The sequence below is a fragment of the Sander lucioperca genome, chromosome 3 (assembly GCF_008315115.2).
Source record: "Sander lucioperca isolate FBNREF2018 chromosome 3, SLUC_FBN_1.2, whole genome shotgun sequence".
In the NCBI taxonomy this organism is placed as follows: domain Eukaryota; kingdom Metazoa; phylum Chordata; class Actinopteri; order Perciformes; family Percidae; genus Sander; species Sander lucioperca.
In genome coordinates, this window is record NC_050175.1 from 45,176,545 (window position 1) to 45,198,237 (window position 21,693).

The 21,693-nt window shown below is 40.2% G+C and overlaps 1 protein-coding gene across 2 annotated transcripts; it reads right to left on the minus strand.

Moving 5' to 3' along the window:
• Window positions 1-449: 449 nt before the first annotated feature.
• On the minus strand, window positions 450-20,965 carry slc7a6 (solute carrier family 7 member 6). 2 transcript variants are annotated; one of them, XM_035999808.1, is made up of 10 exons: window positions 20,825-20,965; window positions 13,863-14,438; window positions 13,619-13,744; window positions 6,912-7,056; window positions 6,690-6,813; window positions 6,507-6,610; window positions 5,787-5,883; window positions 4,636-4,785; window positions 3,815-4,032; window positions 450-1,325 (listed from the first exon to the last, which is right to left on the minus strand). In XM_035999808.1, exons 2-10 carry the CDS (start codon window positions 14,338-14,340, stop codon window positions 1,262-1,264), a joined length of 1,506 nt encoding a protein of 501 aa, XP_035855701.1. In that variant the 5' UTR covers window positions 14,341-14,438; window positions 20,825-20,965; the 3' UTR covers window positions 450-1,261. The 2 variants fall into 2 exon arrangements, with proteins under 2 accessions (XP_035855701.1, XP_031146526.1); XM_031290666.2 differs by having other exon boundaries at window positions 3,815-3,998; window positions 20,825-20,949.
• Between the last annotated feature and the right edge of the window lie 728 nt (window positions 20,966-21,693).

The following is a 21,693-nucleotide window of genomic DNA, read 5'->3' on the forward strand; positions in this document are numbered from 1 at the left end:
AGCTAGTCCATTTTTGAAATGTATTTCATTCATGGATTTAAAACAGTGTACAGCTTTAGATATAAACTTAAACATGGTTGTACTTTAATTGGGAGAAAAAAAACAAAGCCTGATAGTGTCAGCTGACAACTTATTGCTAAGTGAGTGTATCTCCATGAAAAACTTTCCAAACGTCTGCGATAGGATTTCTCCAATTTCAGCCATTCCTCGCAGGGATAGATACTTTAGAAAGAATTGGTTTGTTTAAATGTAGGTGACTAAAAGACAGAACTCTACAATAGATACCTAAATGAATTGCTATTTGACTATTAGCTAAACATCTATTGATGTCTCGGGTACAGCACATTGAACACTAAAGAAATGTACTTCGTGCCACAGCACCCAGTGAACATAAAGAACAGGAAGGCTACAGATGGATTCAGCAGCAGACAATCAACCCACCTCAGCCGCCAAATGGAAAAGGCCCAATGTTTTATTTCAACAGTTAAAATGCAAAAACACACCTACCAGACATCAGACAATGACACCAAATGTACATAAAGGCAATGGCATTCGGATGATGACTCAAAGTCTTCCCATAGCAGCAGACAAAAAAAAACATTATCTTCCCTTTTTTCCATTCACTAAGCTTACATGATAGACAATTTATGATTTATCTTTTCATTCACAGGTGAAATTATGCACATTCACACATAATGTATATATATATATATATATATATATATATATATATATATATATATATATATATATATATATTTATATATATTTATATCTTTCAGTTAAAGTGGGTTGAATCCATATATTAAAAATGTACTTTATGTATAATCATTATCAGGTCCCTGTGGTCATGTGCAGCAGCTGTGAAATCTCACAGGCACATACTGTTTAAAAGGCATTATACAGTTACCTGTGGAACTAACAAGGCAGATCCTTCATAATAGAGATCATTAAAAAGTGTGATGAAGAATAGAAATAGCCACAGTATGCAGTGTAACAGTACTGTCAATCCTTACGATCGGAGTCTTTGAATGGCCTTGAATTCCAGGATAAAGCTGCAAGTGAAGGTGGGCATCTGGCAGCATTCTCAGTGTAAACAAGTCAGTGGCATCTGAGAGCTTCAACGTGGTGAACAGTACAATAAAATCCTTTTTTTTTTTTTTTTCAAAGAAGAATCCCTCGCCTGGCTGGCCCCGGTGACTTTCAGCTTTCAGGATGTAGAGACTGCTGGTGTTGAGTTTTAAAGTGTTTTGGATGCTATTCACTTTTGTCCATCTCTGTTAGTACACAGTAGCAGGTGTACTGGGCGGAGAGAGTCAGAGAACCTGCAGTAAGAGACAACAACATGCAGCTGAGACTACGCTGCTGACAGAGGGTGAGGAACGATGCAGTTGCAATGACAAAGTGTGCCTGTTGGCTGTTGCCTTAAAATGCTCATATTATGCTTTTTGGCTTTTTCCCTTTCCTTTATTGTGTTATATATCTTTTTTGTGCACGTTATAGGTTTACAAAGTGAAAAAGCCCAAAGTCCACCCCAAAGGGACTTACCATCTCCAACAGAAAACACTGTTCACAAACTGCTCCAAACAGCTCTATTGTAGTCCAGCCTTTACTTCAGAGACAAACGTGGTCACTTTGGAACACACGTTATAATGCTCGCCTAGCTGCTAGCATGGCACACCCTTATACTTCTAACTGGCTAGTAGTCCTTACCTAGGTACTGTCATGGCACGCCCTCATACTCTGCTTCTGACTGGCTAGTAGTCCTTACCTAGGTACTGTCAGGGCACGCCCTCATACTCTGCTACTTACCTAGCTACTGCGCATGTGCGACTCCCAACAAAGATGGAACAGAAGTGAGATGTCTCACTCTGTAGCTAAAACAGAGACCTGAACACAGGGTGAAAAGAGGAGCTGCAGCAATGTGCAGTGCAACAAAAATATGGTGTTTTCTGAAAATTAAACCATGTAAACCTATTCTGGTACAACCTCTAAATACAGTTCTGAACCTGAAGATGAGCATAATATGGGCACTTTAAGGTGGATTTATGCTTCTGCGGAGGCTCCACGCAGAGGTTTTTCGCCATAGCCTACGTTAACTGGCCTGAGGTTTATACTTGTGCGTTGGTGTGTGTGTCGACCTCTTTAAGAGAAGAGCAGGACCGGCATGTGTGTGTGTGTGTGTGTGTGTGTGTGTGTGTGTGTGTGTGTGTGTGGGGAGTGTGTGGTAGAGCGAGTGAGAGAGTGACGGTGATTAGCTTCGGAGCGAGTAGCGACTCTAAAGTGTCTCCCCTGTTCTTTCTGTCCACGGTGGGAAATCTGTAGCAGGAAAAGTTAACTCTCTCCTTGATTTCATGTTCTTTACGGAGAAGGAGAAATGCAACGCTACCAAGCCACGGCGTAGGGTCCGTATCTCCACGTCCCTACGTACGTACCTACGGCGTCAATTTAACGCAGAAGCATAAATTGGCCTTTATTGTTACTGGCTGAGTTAACTTTTTAGCAGCCTTTTGTTGTTTAAAGGGGAAATATGCAGTTTTTTTTAGCTTAATTAACTTAACTGAACAGTTTCGGAGTCATTTAAATGGTTATATGACTGTTTTCGGGTTGAATGGTAGTCGTCTCACTCCCCCCTAGCGCCTGTGAGCGGAAAAACCACCCTCGCAACTTTCGTCCGGCGAGCCGCCTGCCTCAGCGTCAGGAAGTAACCTGTAGGGGGGGGCTCTATAGTGAAACCTGTAGGGGGGGCTCTATAGAGAAACCTGTAGGGGGGGCTCTATAGAGAAACCTGTAGGGGAGGTCTGTAGAGAAACCTGTAGGGGAGGTCTGTAGAGAAACCTGTAGGGGAGCTCTATAGAGAAACCTGTAGGGGAGCTCTATAGAGAAACCTGTAGGGGAGCTCTATAGAGAAACCTGTAGGGGAGGTCTGTAGAGAAACCTGTAGGGGGGGCTCTATAGAGAAACCTGTAGGGGGGGCTCTGTAGAGAAACCTGTAGGGGAGCTCTATAGAGAAACCTGTAGGGGAGGTCTGTAGAGAAACCTGTAGGGGAGGTCTGTAGAGAAACCTGTAGGGGAGGTCTATAGAGAAACCTGTAGGGGAGGTCTGTAGAGAAACCTGTAGGGGAGGTCTGTAGAGAAACCTGTAGGGGAGGTCTATAGAGAAACCTGTAGGGGGGGCTCTATAGAGAAACCTGTAGGGGAGCTCTGTAGAGAAACCTGTAGGGGAGGTCTGTAGAGAAACCTGTAGGGGGGGCTCTATAGAGAAACCTGTAGGGGAGCTCTGTAGAGAAACCTGTAGGGGGGGCTCTGTAGAGAAACCTGTAGGGGAGGTCTATAGAGAAACCTGTAGGGGAGCTCTGTAGAGAAACCTGTAGGGGGGGCTCTGTAGAGAAACCTGTAGGGGAGCTCTGTAGAGAAACCTGTAGGGGAGCTCTATAGAGAAACCTGTAGGGGGGGCTCTATAGAGAAACCTGTAGGGGGGGCTCTATAGAGAAACCTGTAGGGGAGCTCTGTAGAGAAACCTGTAGGGGGGGCTCTGTAGAGAAACCTGTAGGGGGGGCTCTGTAGAGAAACCTGTAGGGGAGCTCTGTAGAGAAACCTGTAGGGGGGGCTCTGTAGAGAAACCTGTAGGGGAGCTCTGTAGAGAAACCTGCCAGCAAAAAGCGAGAAAACAGCGAAGAAATTGCCAAAACTGCATAGCACCCCTTTAAGGAGACAGGTTAGCTTAGCTTCCGTAACACTACGTACGTACCCACGGCGTAGATTTAACGCAGTTAAATTGGGCTTTAGGGTGCTGGATGTGCGGTACACTCACGCAGTAGCTTGGTGATGACAGGCGGTCGTTTGGATTCTGGCAGATAGACACCCAGGAAGTAGACAGGGACCCCTGACAGGGCAATGGCGATGCCAATCAGGGAGTTGACAGTGTCGCTGTAGAGAGGAACGGCCACCAGGAACACAGAGCACAGACAGAAGACCACCGGGTACACTAAGGACAGCTGCAGAGAGAGAGATCAGGAGGCAGGCTGTGAGCTACAAACACATCCAGAAACCTTGTATTATTAAACTTCATTTTGCATTAATACTTTAAATTTGATGCAATTATTTTATAATAATATCATTTTTGCCCCTGTTCAGTTTTTGAAAGAATCAGCATAATGTTTCTCTCGCAGTGTTCCGTGTTTCAGACAGCTAGGTTTGGTTCATCAGACAGAGCCTCTTTTTATCATTTTTGACAGAAATGAATAGAGCAGGAGTCAGCAACCTTAGGCGGTAGCCAACCAATGGCACACTAGCAATAAGAGCGCAAGAGAGTTTTTCAGAAATGTTCAAATCCGCATGTCAAATGGCCTCTTTCACAGCCATTGGCAGGAGAACAGCCAGTAGTTTGATTGACTTTTTCCCCATCCGCATTCCGCGAAGACCCGCCCTACTCTGTCTCTAATTGGCTAGTACTCATTGCCTTTTTCACAGAATGTGATGCAAAGGGGAAAGAAATAACGCTGCCTGAACGGGCTCAGTAGATGATGGCAGGCTTAATGCTGATTAGGCACGCTGATTAGCATGAACATTTTAAAATGGCACTTTATATTAAAAAGGTTGCCGACCCCTGGAATAGAGGAATGGTGGTCTTACCTTGAGAGGTCTGGGTCTGTCAGGCTCTTTCCAGCGGAGGTAGATCTGGCCGGCGATGGACAGACCCATGAAGAACCAGTAGCTGAAGCTGTAGTAATTGATGAGCTGGAAGACGTCCTCCACTGTCAGGTAGATCAGTGACATGATGCACTGGACAGTGGACGGAGGGAGACAGGGAGCATGAAAAACCGTGAGTAAATACATAAACTGTTTAAGACGTCAATGAATGTGACTTCCATTATCTTTAACTCTTAAATCATTGACACTTTTGTTTACCTGAAGTGGATAACTGGTGAAGATAAAGAACAGTCGTATTTATCAACCGGCAAAGAGGTGCAAGCTAATTCCATTCACAGCAAAATCGTGCTGGAAAATCAGTTAGCTAATGCCAACAATGAAGGAGACTAGTACATGAGAAAGCTCCACCCTATACTTAACTAACATTAAAGGGTAACTTTGTTATTTTCAACATGGACCCAATTTTTTTAATTAGTCCACTATTAAGCAAGACCACTGCAGTTGGCAGCGGCGAAACAAGCTGCTATGTAATGTTAATGGAGAATTGCCCATTCAGTGTATGTCCTCTAAAAGTGCTCGTTTTGCCGCTGACATGCTCAGATTATTATTCTAAGTGTCTGACAACATTATGGAAAGGATCCCTACAAAGATAGACATTTTTGTTAAAGAGTAAGATCCTTTTAGTTTAGCAAGAAACAGCCATCCCCAAACTCACCAGACTCCATGTAAATAAACAGTAATTTTATCATCGAAAAATACACTTCATTCAAAGTCCACAGAATAGCGATAGCAATTTCGGGGCTGTTTCTGGTTAAACTAAAATGATCTTACTCTTTGACAAAAAGGTCTATCTCTGTAGGGATCCTTTTTATAATGTTGTCAGACACTTATATACACTAATAATAATCTGAGTCTGTCAACGGCAAAAAAAAAAAACTTTGAGTGGACGGAAATCCATAGGATTACATTAAAGAGCGGTTCACGGGTGCCGGTGACAGCGTTCTCCCTCAATACTGGACCAATGTCATATTATTCACTTAGACACCAATGCATGGGGAAATTACAGAAATGACCCTTTACGTTTGCAGTGGTTCCTCCATTACAATTAACATGTAATTGATCCATTTTCTTACATTGAAGATCAGAGCAGGGATCGGAGTGAATCTCTCTATGTGGATCATGGACAGAGCGTCTGGAAGGTGGCCCTCACGAGAGCCAACAAAGAACAACCTGGACACAACAAACTGGATGAATTAAGACACTAGGCAAAGTATCGGCATGAAACCTCTACAAAGCCAGAGTAAATGTGAGTAAAGGTGTGTGTGTGTGTGTGTGTCCCAGCGCTGGAAATGGGGGGCTTAAGGGGCTGCAGCCCTCCCCTGGTGGTGCAAGAACCCTAAACTTGTAAGCAAAGCAGTTCCTGTCTGCAATGAGCCAATGCATTTGGGTCAGTCACCTACTACACAAAATGAAAAGACAAAGATCATGTTAATAAAAGCTGCTCTAAAGTAGGCCTAACATTTTTTCCAAACCCTGCAGAGCAGCACAAAGCAGAATTCCTATAATTAAGTGGGACAGTGAAGTGTTCTCAAATATGTGTGTGGGACGATAGACTGTGTAAAAACGGGCGATCAAGAAAAGTGAACGAGCGGCAAACAAGCACGTGACTGAGACGTCAACTGTTACCCCGTTTTTTTCTGACAACACTACTCAAAATAGCAAGGCTCGCTATTTGTTTTTAACACACGTTTCAAGATGGGGGACAGGCCACCAACAACGGGGAGCTTTTCACATTAGTAAGGCAGCCCCCCTCTTGGTCAAAATAGGTTCCTGTGCGGCTGTGTGTGTCCTACCTGGATGCAGCTATGATGGAGGCATTGAGGCCTCCATAGCAGGACAGAGCCACAGCAAAGGGGATGGTCCAGCTCATCACACCGAGCGTGTGATCTGCAAATGTCTGAACCAGACACAGAAACTGGTTTAGCAACTGCACTTCCATCTCACACACAGTTTAGGTAGTTAGTTGGTTCACTCACCACTGCCACCGCATCGCTGGCCAGTATAGCACTAGCATCCAGAACAGCATAGTAAGCCACATTGGTGAGGACGTAGATGATGGTGACAATGGGCATAGAGATGGCGATGGCCATGGGCAGGTTCCTGAAACAACAGGACATTGCATCATTACCAGACTGATTGAAGTATTTCCGACTTGCTTGTGCTCAGCCTTTCTACAGGAAAGGGCAGAAAAGAGTTACCTTTCAGGGTTTTTGATCTCCTCAGTAACAAAGTTGAGTGTGTCCCAGCCGGAATAGGAGAAAAGGGCAGAGTAGAGCGCCAGCGCAATGTCACCGGGGTCTGTGGACGATCCCTGAAAGGACGATTCAAAGTTGTTTGTGTAACCTAGGAGAGAAAAAGGAGGGACATTTGCACAAAATGATCATAATACAGTCCCTCCAGAAAAACACGATTTTGCCATTGCATAATTCAATGCATAATCAGCCAAAGTCCGCATATTTATGCGGGGGCCGCATTTTTTCAAATACGCCGCACTTTCGCCGCATAAATAGCCGATTTTCCAAAATATGCGGGGCTTGAATGATTTCATAATCCCCGCATTTTCATTGCAAAAAAGTCACATATATCTTAGCAGAACGTTTAGAAATGTTGCGTTTACTTCACACAAGAGCAGCCATTTTCCCCTGTTGCCATGGGAACGTTATGAAGTGACGTTATGAAGTGACGTTATGAAGTGACGTTATGAAGTGACGTTATGAAGTGACGTAATTACGCGACGTGAACATCATCGAAAAGCTGCAAACCCCGCGATGAAGCCATGATGAAACCGCAGTTTTTGCAAGTTTCCGCAATTTCTTCGCATAAAATTGCATAAATATAAATATAAAACATTTTTTAAGAAAACGTGCCGCATAATCAAGGACTTTTGCCCGCAACAATCACAAAAAAACTGCATTTTTCTGGAAGGACTGATAATACTGTGCATTTTTTGCTCAGTCCTTATCATTTCGCTGTCTATGGTTTCAAAGATTTCAGACTTTCTATAAAAATCACTTTCAGCCATGACAGTTCTTTAAAAAAAGTTGCCACAGAAAAGAGCTCACAGAGGATATGCCAAGTCAGTCAATATTTCACTAAAGACTGGTAAAGTGTTATTTCTGTGTAGTATGAATCTTACTGGATGATATCCATGTCCTTGATTATCACATTCATTGTTTGAGCCTCTGGCACCTTCAACAGTCATGGCATATCATATTCCTTTTAATTGCCAAGCATATTTACACATACAAGGAATGTATTCTCTGCATGTAACCCATCCTAACTAATTAGGAGCAGGGGCAGCCATAGTCTGACGTCTGGGGACCAACTCCAAAGTTGTAATGCTGCTACCTGCCTTAACCCTCGTCGACAGTGCAACTTTTTGTTTTTCTGGGTCAAAAACATTTTGGTCGTCTTATTTCACACCTTTGTCATTTTTCATGACGTTTTTGAAGCTTTTTACGAATTTTTTTTTAATCATTTTTTCTGATGTTTTTGTTGATACGCTTTGCACTTTATTTGACGTTTTTGTTGTTTTTTTTCCAACATTTTTGGACTTTTTTCAACGTTCTTTTATCTGTTTTTCTTCAAATGCTATAAAATTTAATAAAACACCCAAATTCAATGAAAGTAGTGAACTAAACATTTCATTTACTTGTGAAGAGCGTCGTATGGAACCATCCACGTTATTCTTTTGGACACTTTGTTTGAAAGAAAGCCCAAATTTCTGATGTGGAAACTTTTTGAAAATGGCTCAAATTTGACCCGAGGACAACTGCAGGAGGTACCTAACATGCATGTTTTATCATGTCTTTTATGGTGGGAGGAAACCCACACGAACATGGGGAGGACATGCAAACTCCACACAGAAAGGCCCTGTCCGGACCGGGGATCGAACCCAGTTTTCAGCAGTACCAACCACTGAGCCACTGTGCTGCCACACAGAAGAACAATCAAATCTACTATGTAGCTAGAGAAAATGCATTATGTTCTGGTCAAGAAATGTAAATGTGAATTTAATTGTTCTGAGTCTGCTTTGCTAGGCTGCTGTGCATAATTGTTGGTGTGAGTACGTCGCCTAGTGGCGAAAATGGGTAGTGCATTTTGTGACGTTATTGTTGTTAACTAGTGGATGAGTTTAGTTCCCACACGTTCAAATGTTGAAATACTGCTGTATGGCTGTTCCATACATGTCGGATCCTTGGAGCAATACGTCCGTAAGTGTTCTTTTGGTTGTTGTACGCAGATATCATAATTAACACTTATGTGAATATGTATGCAATAATATAATAGTTATTAAGATATAATTTCATGTTAGCTTAGCTCATTCTTTTTCCTCGTGTAAGTTATGCTAGCGCTAGCTGCGTGAGTATATGCTCAGGCTAATATGTGTGTGTATGAAAATGTGAAAGGAATATTTGGCTATTTAGTAATTATATTTTTGTTTGTATTCCTTAGTTTTACAAAAAGAAAACAATGCTTGGAGTGAACTCTTCAATAAATCTCCACCCTAAGAAGACGTCAAACCAGCTTCATTCATTGCCTTGTTCGCTATCTGCCTAAGCATTGTTAGGACACAACTGCTAGGACAGAATACATTTCATTGCAGTGCCAATGGTATGACATGCTTTACACTGCCTGTCTCCTAAATGGCCGTGGCCTCGTTGAAAGTGTAGTGAACGTCATGTGGATGGATGAACAGTTATATTCGTGTGAATGCTGATTTAGCAGCATTCAGTATTGCTATCCGATTCTTCTGCATGGTTTTCGGTCGCCTACCAGTGTTGCCAGATCTTGTGAGACAAATAAGCAACCAGGCCTGTGAAAACAAGCCCAAAACAAGCGACTTTTTCTACGGAGCCCCCCTAGGTTCCGGGAAGAGAAAAATAAATAAACCGTGTGCATGGTTTTACAATCCGTGGGGACGGATTTTAAATAAAAAGTCATAGTATAGTATGTCGAAAAAAGCCATAGTATAATATGTCGAAAAAAGTGATAAAAAAGTCATTGTATAGCACGTCAAAAAAAGTCATAGTATAGTATGTTGAAAAAAGTGATAATAAAGTCATAGTATAGTATGTCGAAAAAAGTGTTAAAAAATTCATAGTATAGTATGTTGAAAAAAGTGAGAAGAAAGTCATAGTATAGTATGTCAAAAAAAGTGAAAAAGTCATAGTATAACATGTCGAAAAAAGTCATAGTTTAGTATGGCGAAAAAAGTGATAAAAAAAGTCAACCTTTTGTCTTCCAATCTTTCTCTTACCACTCTAAGCTGTCTAACCTGAAACATCAATACATGTTTTTGTCATATTTGTCTTTTTCACTTAGCATATTGGACCTGAAAACTTACTGAAACATATAAGATTTGATCACTCAACCTTCTGTCTTCCAAACAGTCTCTTAACACCCTAAGCTATCTAAGTCATAGTATAGCATGTTAAAGAAGTCATAGTATAGCATGCCGAAAAAGTGCTAAAAAAGTCATAGTATAGCATGTCGAAAAAGTGCTAAAAAAATCAGAGTATAGTATGTTGAAAAAAGTCATAGTATAGCATGTCGAAAAAAAAGTGATTAAAAAGTCATAGTATAGTATGTCGAAAAGTGCATTTATCTCTTCAAAATAAAGGGTATGTTACTTCTCTCTTCATTCCTGTGAAGTAGGTCTTGAAACTAATTGCACCCTACAAGATTTGAACTCTCAACCTTTTGTCTTCCAATCATTTTCTTATCACCCTAAGATACCTAACCTGACAGACAAGTTTATGTTTTTGTCATATTTGTTTTTTTCACTTAGTATATTAGACCTGAAAACTTACTGAAACAGATAAGATTTGATCACTCAACTCTCTGTCTTCCAATCTTTCTCTTACCACCGTATGCTATCAAAAATGACAGACAAGTTTATGTTTTCGTCATATTTGTCTTTTCCACTTAGCATATTAGACCTGAAAACTTACTGAAACAGATAAGATTTGATCACTCAACCTTCCTTCTTCCAAGCATTCACTTATCACCCTAAGCTATCTAAGTCACAGTACACTATGTCATAGTATAACATGTCGAAAAAAGTCATAGTATAGCATGTCGAAAAGTGCTAAAAAAGTCAGAGTATAGTATGTCGAAAAAAGTCATAGTACAGTATGTCAAAAAAACGTGATAAAAAAGTCATAATATAGTATGTCAATAAAGTGATAAAAAACTCACTGTATAGTATGTCAAAAAAGTGATAAAAAGTCATTGTATAGCATGTCAAAAAAAGTCATAGTATAGTATGTCGAAAAGTGCTAAAAAAGTCATAGTACAGTATGTCGAAAAAAGTGATAAAAAGTCATAGTATAGTATATGTTGGAAAAAAGTCATAGTATAGTATGCTGAAAAAAAGTGAAAAAAGTCATATTATAGTATGTCGAAAAAGTGATAAAGTCATAGTATAGTATGTCGAAAAAAGTCATAGTATAGCATGTCAATAAAGTGATAAAAAGTCATAATATAGTACGCCGAAAAAAAGTGAAAAAAGTCATAGTATAGTATGTCGAAAAGTGCATTTATCTCTTCGAAACAAACACTGTACTACTTTCCTCGTCACGTAATTGAACTCTCAACCATCAGCATTCCAATCATTTTCTTATCACCCTAAGCTATCTAACCTAACAGACAAGGTTATGTTTTTTTCATAGTATGTTAAAAAAAAGTGGTAAAAAGTCATAGTATAGTATGTTGAAAAAAGTCATAGGCATGTCAAAAAAAGTGATAAAACACTCATAGTATGGTATGTCGAAAAAGTCATAGTAAAGTATGTTGAATAAGTCAGAAAACTTATAGAATAGAATGTCCAAAAAGGCATATAAAAGCCATAGTATGACAAGATTGGGATATATATGTTCATTATTAGTGCTGTAATGGTTCTCAGAGTTGTTGAGTGTCTTGCTGAAGGACACTTTATCATGTAGACAGGAGGAGGTGGGCATTGAACTCAACCTTGTGGTTAAATGAAAACATGCTCTGCTTCCGGAGCCACAACAGCCTAATGCCTAATGGCTGTACTAATAGTGTAACATAAATGTCATAGTATGTTGAATAAAAAAGTCATAAAAGTCATAGTAGAGCATGTCCGAAAACGTCATAGTAGAAGTATGTTGTAAAAAGGGATTAAAAAAAGCCATAGTATAGTATGTCAAAAAAGCTGATAAAAAGTTATAGTATAGTATGATAAAAAAAGGTAAAAAGTCATAGTAGAGTATGACGAAAAAAAGTCATTAAAAAGTCATAGTGTAGTGTTTTGAAATAAATCATTGTACAGTATGTCGAAAAAAGTCAAAAACGTTATCGTATACTATTCTTTTTTTTCGACCTACTATACTATGACATTTTCGACATAATATACTATAACTTTATAGGCAATTTAGGTTTTCATTTGATAGGACAGCTTAGACATGAAAGGGGAGAGAGAGGGGGAATTACATGCAGCAAAGGGCTGCAGGCTGGAATTGAACAGGTGGCTGCTGCAGCAAGGAATGAGCCTCTGTATATAGGGGAAGCTCTACCAGGTGAGCTACTTTTGTATCACTTTTTCAATATTCTCTACTGTTACTGTTTTTCACATACTATACTATGACATTTTTATCACTTTTTTCAACATTCTATATTATGACTTTTTTCCGACATACTATACTATCACTTATTTATCACTTTTTTTCCCAATAAACTATACTATGACTCTTTTTATCACTCTTTCGACATACTTATACTTTGACTTTTCTTTTCAAGAAACCCTAAAATATTCCACTTTTCTTTAAAACATTATTGGTATTATTCAACATTTCAATAATATTCATACAAATTAAAATCATTCCCACGGTTCCAATTATTCTCGCTATTGTACCTAGCTTTTCAGCATTCACAAGCATTTTCTGCAGGAAATTATTTTCTAGTTGTATTAATATTTTCTTTTGCTAACATTAGATATTCACACAGCTAAAAGCCATATTTAGCATTCCAAAAATTTGTTTTGTTAGGGCATTCGCCTACTTTTTTTGACGTTAGCGTATCATTGTTGCCAGATCTCGCGAGAGAGACAGAAACAGGTCTTGAACAAAGTTCATTTTCTACTGGTGTGCCCGTCTAAACAATGCCATTTGAGTGTGAGAATTTTCTGGAGATATGTGGCTTGTGAAAAATGGGCTGAATAATTACTTTGTTGACTATGGGGCAAAAGAATTGGTCATAACCTGTGTTCATGTTCACTTCTCCCATTGGAATCAACACACTTAAGGCCTCTTTACAGTCGCCGTTCCCGACCTGTCGCGCGACAATGTGACGTCAAAATGAGGTCGTGCACCACTCTGTTTTTTTCAGCGGCGCACGACAAAGCAGAAACAGGAAGCATGGACGAGCTTGAGGACAACCGGATGCCAGGACTCTCAGAGTGACTGCAAGTCTCTCTTGTAAACTCACTGGGTTAAGATGAGTTCTTTTATGGCGAATGAAAGGCTTGATCCGACGAAGTAGGTCATCGAATCAAATTGAAACACTGACGTCAATGCTGCTGCCAGTTCTGCCGTTGTTTATCTTTTTCTTCTTCTTCTAGTCCGTAGAAATAGCAAAGTCGGTAGCCTTTCCTCATTAGCGCCACCTCTGTTCAGGAAAAGACTGCAACTAGTGTCACGACCACCACGCGCGAGTATAAATAGTTTCGGCGCTCCCATGACGTCACACTGTCGTGCGACAGGTCGAGAATGGCGAGTCTACTGAACGCTTTAGGATCTGCCGCTAGTCTCCTAAAGACGCATGGCAGTGGCGAAAACCCACGTGTCACAAATACAGAAAATGACCCTGAGTTTGGGTGTTGCGGTTCTAAACCGTCTCTAGAACAAGATGAAAAGGTTAGTACTGCAGTGACACCACTCACCCTGGCTCAGCTTGACGATGCCGGTAACGATGATGACGATGAGGGCTGCCACCTTGGCATAGGTGAATATGTCCTGCACGCGGGTTCCCCACTTTACATAGGTGGAGTTGATTAATGTCAGTAAGCCTGGGGGAGAGAGGAAAGCTTCATAGATATTCTTGGTACTGCATCTACTCCTGTAGGGAACAGCGAGCCAGACATCAGCAAACAGCAGTGGCACAGAGAGTAGCTCAGAAGTACTTACATATACATGCTGCGGCGAGGAGCCTGGATGCTACGTATGGCGGTTCACACGTTGGAAATAGCGGTTGCACCAAGTAGTTTGCAAACGTAATGGCTATGACCGCCTGGCTGGTGGGCTCAATAATCAACAAAGATGTCCACAGGCGAATGAATGCAATGAAGCCGCCAAATGACTCCAGGATGTATGCGTAGGATGCTCCTGATTTGGTGATGGTGGTGCCCAGCTCAGCGTAGCAGAGCGCCCCTACCACAGAGAATAGGCCGCCAATGGCCCAGATGACAAGCGACAGCCCGTACGAGGCGCTGTAGATTAGCACACCCTTGGGGGAGACGAAGATGCCAGAGCCGATCATGTTTCCTACGATCAGGCTGACTCCGTTGAGCAGCGAGATCTCCTTCTTTAGCTGCATGCTCTCTTTGGGTGGGTCCGTAAGATGGGAGGAGTGGCCAGCACTGCCGTTCATCTTCTCTTCTTCCATGCTGTCGTCGTCTCAGAGCCTTTAACAGCAGGAACTGAGGACCTGAGGGCTGCGGACACAATAGACCCTTGTCCCTGTCTGGCAACCTCTGGAACAACCTATCCAACAGATTCAGATGTATCACATCATTGTTGGTGACAAACAGAGGAGTTCATGCTAAATGGTGAGTCAGAGGAGTGTCTAGTGGCTGGTATTTCATCTCCAATGTGTCAAACACTGGTAAAGTCATCGACTGAGCACAGAGTTGGCAGGGAAACAGGGAAGAGGTTTAGGATGAACAGATAACAGCAAGGGCAGTGAGAGTGGAAACATTAACTGCAGAGGTGGTGGTGGGGGGGGGGGGGGGGATTCAGTGGGGCCAGTTCTCATGCATCAAGATCAACTAAATGACAGAAATGAAATCAGCTCAACATGTCACAGAGCATGGGCGCTGGTCCAATTCGCCAATCAATACACATTGGGTAACAATACAAGTGATGCATGACTGTAATAAAACTAGTCAACTGCCAAAAAACATAACTACTATACAAAGGAAGAGGCCATAAAGCAAGCATTTTTAATACATTATGCATTTCATGCAATTATTAAACCTTTTTGTTATGCCATGCGTTGACACCATCTGCATTCTTAGAAACACACAAAAATAATAAGTTCAAAATAAAAATAGAAAAGATCAGAAAAAAACACACAAACTAGCCTTTTACTAACTTAATATTTGTCATCAGTTGTATTTGTTGACCCAACTAGATGGCGCTCTTGGTTTAAAGGTGCAGTAGGTAAGCCTTATAAAACTAACTTTCTGTCATATTTGCTGTAACTGACCCTATGTTCCAGTAGAACTACATGAAGCAGGTAATAATGAAACAAAATCCAGCTCCTCTGGCACCACCTACAGCCTGTAGAGCGATTTGCAAAAATCCACCGCTCCCTGTTCAGATGCACCAATCAGGGCCAGGGGGGGTGTCTAACTGCGTGTCAATTGCTGCTCATGCACACGCATTCATTCTCCCTTGTGGGGGGAGGGGCTTATCAGACTGTTTTGGGCTTTAGCAGAAAGGGGGGAGGGACTGAGATGTTCACATTTTTTGGCTAAGTCCTGGATCTTCACAATCCTACCTACAGCACCTTTAAGGATGAAGGCTCATGGAATGGCAATTCAGTGTGCTTTCAACCTCTTTTTGAACGGAGAGTGCCATCTATTTGGCTCAGAACAAAGAAAACGCTTCACAAAGCTACATTTGGACATCACTAGCCCCTCCCCTACCCCGGTAACACTTTATAATAACCATCACTAATAAATGGTAAAGTGATAGTCAATCAATCTTTAGTTAGTAGTTCTTTTATTGTTAACAAACAATGAAATAAGGATTTATAATGTTTACTTATTATTAGTAATGTTATAATTTGTTATTTTATCATTAGTTTAGTGTCATATACAATAATAATATTATAAACGGAGATAGTTAATACTTTGTCAATGGTTAATAATTGTTTTGTAAACATCTATAAACATTATTTGGATGGTTATAATAAAGTTGCAACTAATGCTTATAATAATGAGTTAATGATTAATAAATCATTTATAAAGCATCAAGTAATATATTGGCCCAATATAATATAATATATAAAATGTTATGATGTGAGCAATAATAAACTGTTAAAATAACAAACTATAGCATAACTAATAATTAGTACAAATTATTAATTATCATTTTCTTGTTAGTTGACAGTAAAATACCTTGAGTTTAATTAATTATGAATTTACCATTTATGAGGTATGATAAAGTGTTACCAAGCAGTTTCATGTTCGCTGGGTAATAATAAAGTCTATCTTATCTTAATCACATCATAACTTATAAGGCACAAATATTGTGAAATTGGCCTAAAGATGGTATCATTTCAGAGAATGATCTGAGCTCTCTCCAGGCAGAGCTTAGAGAGAAGAGGCATAGCTGAGGGAAGAACAGGTTAGAATATAGCGGCAGTAGTGCTGCGTGAGTGTAGGCATGGAATGTACAATTTACAGGACAACAACATAACTATAAATGGGACTGAAGGCCGCGTCAGGTTCCAAAATGGGCTTGGTGCTTGTGTGTTGTGTCCGTGCACATGCGGGGTGCATGCTTCAGTTCAAGCATTAAGCATCTGTTACATGTGCACAAACTCACCAGCACACCACCTGTCGGCAACAACAGACCGATCAATGACTCAAACAACCACAGTGCTGTTAACGGCAGTCTCATTACTCAACAACCGCACACAGATCAACAAACCCAAGTATCCAACGGCAAGTCAAAGCTAGCAGTAGTTGTTGGTGGTGTGAGTTTTTATATGTGTGTGTGAGCCTGTGAAATGCGTCAAGCATTTGCAAAGTGGCTTACAATCCTGCAGAAGACGTAACATAGGTGTATAGTTAGGCTAGACCTTGTGATACTCCATCCAAAACGTGTCAAAACAAGCACGCAAGCGTTGCCATTCAACACAGATAGTTTTTTATGACTCCTGAATATGATTTCAAGATCAGCCAATCCTGTCCACTGCTGCTATCATGTGATTTCAATGTCCTGGGTTTGAATGTGGTGCCATGCTGGACCTCCATGATGGGGTCTGGTCACCCTCAAGGCTTGAAGTACTCCAAAAAAGACTGGGAAGCTGAGTATAATGCAGAGTAAATAATTGTCTAGTGTTGAGAGAAAGATCAACATTGTGTGCTTGGACTGCTTTGTTAGATGCTGGGAGTGGATGAAGTACACACTGTGATACACGGGTAAGATAAAATTATATTTAACCACATATCCAGTTAATACACGTCACTGTATTGTGTGAAAAGTTAACTTAATTTAATATTGTATGTTGCGTTTTCTTTTGCTGGGTTTAAATGTTCCACCAAAACAAGTTCCTTCCCAAGGCCATGTTGCAGAGCAACAGCCACTGTGCCTGGAGCTAAGGACCGCCCAGGACCATTGTGATTGGTTAAAGACAGGCAAACAACTCAGAAGGTTTTCTTTTCCTGTCCTAGAATGTATGTCTGGTGTAGCCAGACTCCACAGCGCTGTGGACATTGGTCTGGTAATGCGAGACTATCTCAAACGATTAGCTAATCGACAGAAAATCTACAAGCTAAAATGTCAAACATTCTGTGGTTCCAAATGTTCTAATGTGAGGATTTGCTGCTTTTCTCTGTGCTCTTTTATCATTGTAAACTGAACGTCTTTGGGGTTTGGACTGTCAGTCAGACAAAACAAGCCTTTGGATTACAGTATGTCGGCTTTTGGAAATTGTGACACACTTTCAAATCGACTAATTGGAGAAAATAATTGGCACATTATTCGATAATCGATAAAAGATTAGTTGTAGCCCTACTTACATTACAGTTTTTTTTCGATTGCTTAAGCACTATTTTGAAACCAGTGACCGGTTCTTCAAAACACTACACACAATTAGCACAACTAGGACTGCAACTAACGATTATTTTCATAGTCGATTAATCTGTCGATTATTTTCTCGATTAATCAATTAGTTGTTTGATCTATAAAAATGTCAAAACATGGTGAAAAATGTGGATCATTGTTTCCCAAAGCCTAAGAGGACGTCCTCAAATGTCTTGTTTTGTCCAAAACTCAAAGATATTCAGTTTACTGTCCCAGAGGAGAGAAGAAACTAGAAGATATTCACATTTAACAAGCTGGAATCAGAGAAATCTGATTTTTTTTAAGAAAAAAATGACTCAAACGATTAATCGATTATCAAAATAGTTGGCGATTAATTTAATAGTTGACAACTAATCGATTAATCGATTCATCATCAGGAAAATATAATTCATTTCTCTCCATGTACCCAAATCAGTCAACATACCAACATGGAGAATCACAACAACAACATGTCCCAGTGTTCATACAGCTACTACAGTAGTGTGCATAACACATGTTAGCTCAGCAAACAACAGACAAACATAACATACCATATCCAGTACAGGTTACAATTACAGTAAAACAAGTAAACATCTAAAAACAACTGAAAATACTGTACAGAAAATACTAGACTTGCCTGCTGCATTTTTATAGTGCTTAAACCTGATTGGTGTGTAAGCACCAGTGTGTGTGCACACCTGGTGGCTGTGTTTAACCAATCGGTTCCTGGGTGTGTTCATTTAGAAAGCCTTTGCTTTGAAATTGCAAGTAAATGACATCATGATATATTTCCGTGTCAAATGCATACAAGTGTGTTCAGTGTTTTGTAAATCACTGTGTGTGATGTTTTGCACAAAGTGTGACGCTGACAGTGTGCTACAATCTAGGCCAGTGTTCTGCTCCTCGAGTGTAACGTTGTGCTGTGTGTAAACAATTGAAAAAAAAACTGTAATCCTTTTGTAGCTTTATTATTCTCCACTAGTGTGTATGTGAGCATGTGCAGTGTTTGTGTGTGTGTGTCTGAGACAGTGAGATCGTTATCAACTGTGGCTGCATGCCATTCGACTGTTGTTTACGACTTAGAGAGTAGTGGAGTGTGTAGTAGCCAGAGACAGGCTCAGTGCTGGAGAAGCTACAGCCAGGTAAACATGGTCATGTAAACTAATCACCTACTGCTTCCAGTGGTGTAGTCTAATGTATTTTAGCGGGTATACTGTATAACTATATAAATATATGGAGCAGAATGGACATATCAAAGTGGGGGGTCCTGGTGTCCTCCCCCAGGGACATTTTGAGCATCAAAGACTTCATTTCCTTCATTCTGATACACTTACAGGCACCAATTTATGGTGGAAATCCCTTTATTTAGTCTATGCGAAGGGAAACACAGATGACAATTCAAAATATATCAAAAATATAATATGGAGTATGTCGTTGTGTGTAACTGAGCATTTTTAAGTGGGTATATGGAAATCCTGGAGCGTTCTTAGTGGGTATACTGCGTATACCTGCGTATCACGTAGACTACACTGATCTGCTTCCCTTTCCTTTCCTTTTTTATTTTTCATTTATTTTAAATCTGTGACATAGATGTTGTTATCTTGTAGTTACAGTAGTTTGTATTCTCATTTATTTGACTGAGATAAACTAATCTACATTTCCAAACCTTAGCATTCTGTTTTCAAACACAAAAATGTCACAAGACCGACAACTGCCAGTGAGACATTTTTTTCAAGCTGGATACATTGTTACAGAGATTTTCTGCACGGAAGTTGAAATTCCAAGGTTGAACTTTAAATGTGTAACTATGGCAACTTCAAAATGTATGCTACATGACATGTGTATGTAACGTTAAGCCAAGTTAAGAAGTGAAAATAAAAATTCTTATAGGCATCTTGTGGCATAGTTGCACAAATATAGGCCTTCTTAAGTTTATGCCGGAAACTTTTACTAAAAAGATGGATAGATCATTACAAGAAATAAAGGTTGATGAGTTCTCTTTGCTTCCATTGCGGTGATGACCTGAACCCCTTTTGGATTAACGTTAGCTATTTTCAGTTTTGAGGCTTTGTGAGTAGGGATGCCATAGGCTATATAATATGTATGTTACATGGATTTAGGCTATATATTGGGAGACCCACATCATAAGAAACATGATCATTTAAAAAAAAACATCGTTTAACGCTACAAAGCATCCTGGGCCGGCGTTTTCTTCCTAAAATAGCCGGTGTCAATGGTTTGTTTAACGACGTTAAAACTGAATTACTAAAGCTGACTTCCGATTATGACTTTCAAAATAAAGCCGCAAAATAAATCTGTCGCAACTTTAGTAGACATACATCTCTCTCTCTCTCTCTCTCTCTCTCTCTCTCTCTCTCTCTCTCTCTGTCTCTCTCTCTCTCTCTCTCTCTCTCTCTCTCTCTCTCTCTCTCTCTCTCTCTCACACAGTGTTTTACTGAATATATTAAGTTTATTTGTGTAGACCAAACACATATGGGCTTAACGGGCAACGAGGCAAATTGCTCTCGGACAGCTTTCGTGCAATAACAAAACAATAACTAAATATTTGCTGTTCTTAGATCGATATGGAGTCTATAACAGGCTTATGAGCTCTAAATAATAATAGGTACATTTCCCCCCACCAATTCTAACAATGTCAGAACGTAACTTGCATTGTTACACTAGCTATTTGATGTGGTTCAAGACTTTAACGTTAACGTTATAACGTTACTACAACAGACCCATTGCACATCATGGCTTTGATTACTATACTGTCGAAACATGTCTGCTTTCAACTCACCTCAACAAAATGAAATAGAGACTGGCACCATTTTTTTTTTTAATGAATTGCTACAGCGCTAAATTCGGCTTTCATTTTGAATGTGAACCTGCTGACCTCCGGTGCTATCCGGGCTGTCTGCGGTTAGCTTGCCGCGACTCCAAACAGGCGGGGCACGTCTTCGCCCCGTTTCTCTAACGTTAACTAAATTCAGGTAGCTCTAGCTACGGCGAATATGCGGACATTGTTCCGTTTAAACTAAACTATTAAACTATTCCTGTTTTTTTTATCTTACCTGTGCTGCTTTGCCTCCTGCCTAGAGGGTTTGACAGCCAGCCAACCCAGTGTCCATTAGCAAATGCATCAGCACCCGTAAACAACTGGCTGCTGCTGCTGCTGCTCAGAGAAGAGACGTCATGTGAGTGACGCTGCTATAGGAGCAACGTATGACCGCAGACTGTACAGTATGGTATGCATAGACTGGCTACATATGCAGTCTACGTGATACGTAGCATACCCACTAAGAACGCTCCTGGATTTCCATATACCCACTTAAAAATGCTCAATGACACGCAACGACATGCTTTCCATTATATTTTTGATATATTTAGAATTGTCATCTGTGTTTTTTTTTTATCTTTGCATAGGCTAAATAAAGGTACAGTATTTCCACAGTAAATTGGTTCATAAAAGTGTATCAGAATGCAGGAAATTAAGTCTTTGACGCTCAAAATTTTCCTGGTGGAGGACACCCAGACCCCCCAATATATCTCTCCCACCCCAATATATGTATATATGGGTCAGAATGTCCCATTCTGGCCCATATATACATATACAGTATACCCACTGCAATACATTAGACTACACCTCTGTACATATATGTACAGTGTTAGGATTATTTTAAGAACAGAACATTCAGTCAGATTTACTGTTTTTTTTTGTGTGTGTGATTATTGTACCTCCTGTAATAACAATACAATAGTTTGAAAAGTCATTATCTGAGACATACTATTTGTCTTTGTGTAATAGATTCCCATCACAACTGACGGATGCAGAAAATGGACTAAGGATTATAAAGAAAACCTTACAATAAGAATCATGATATATTTTCGTAGTAAATACAATAATATCATACAGTTCATTCAAGGCACACTGGAAGTGAAC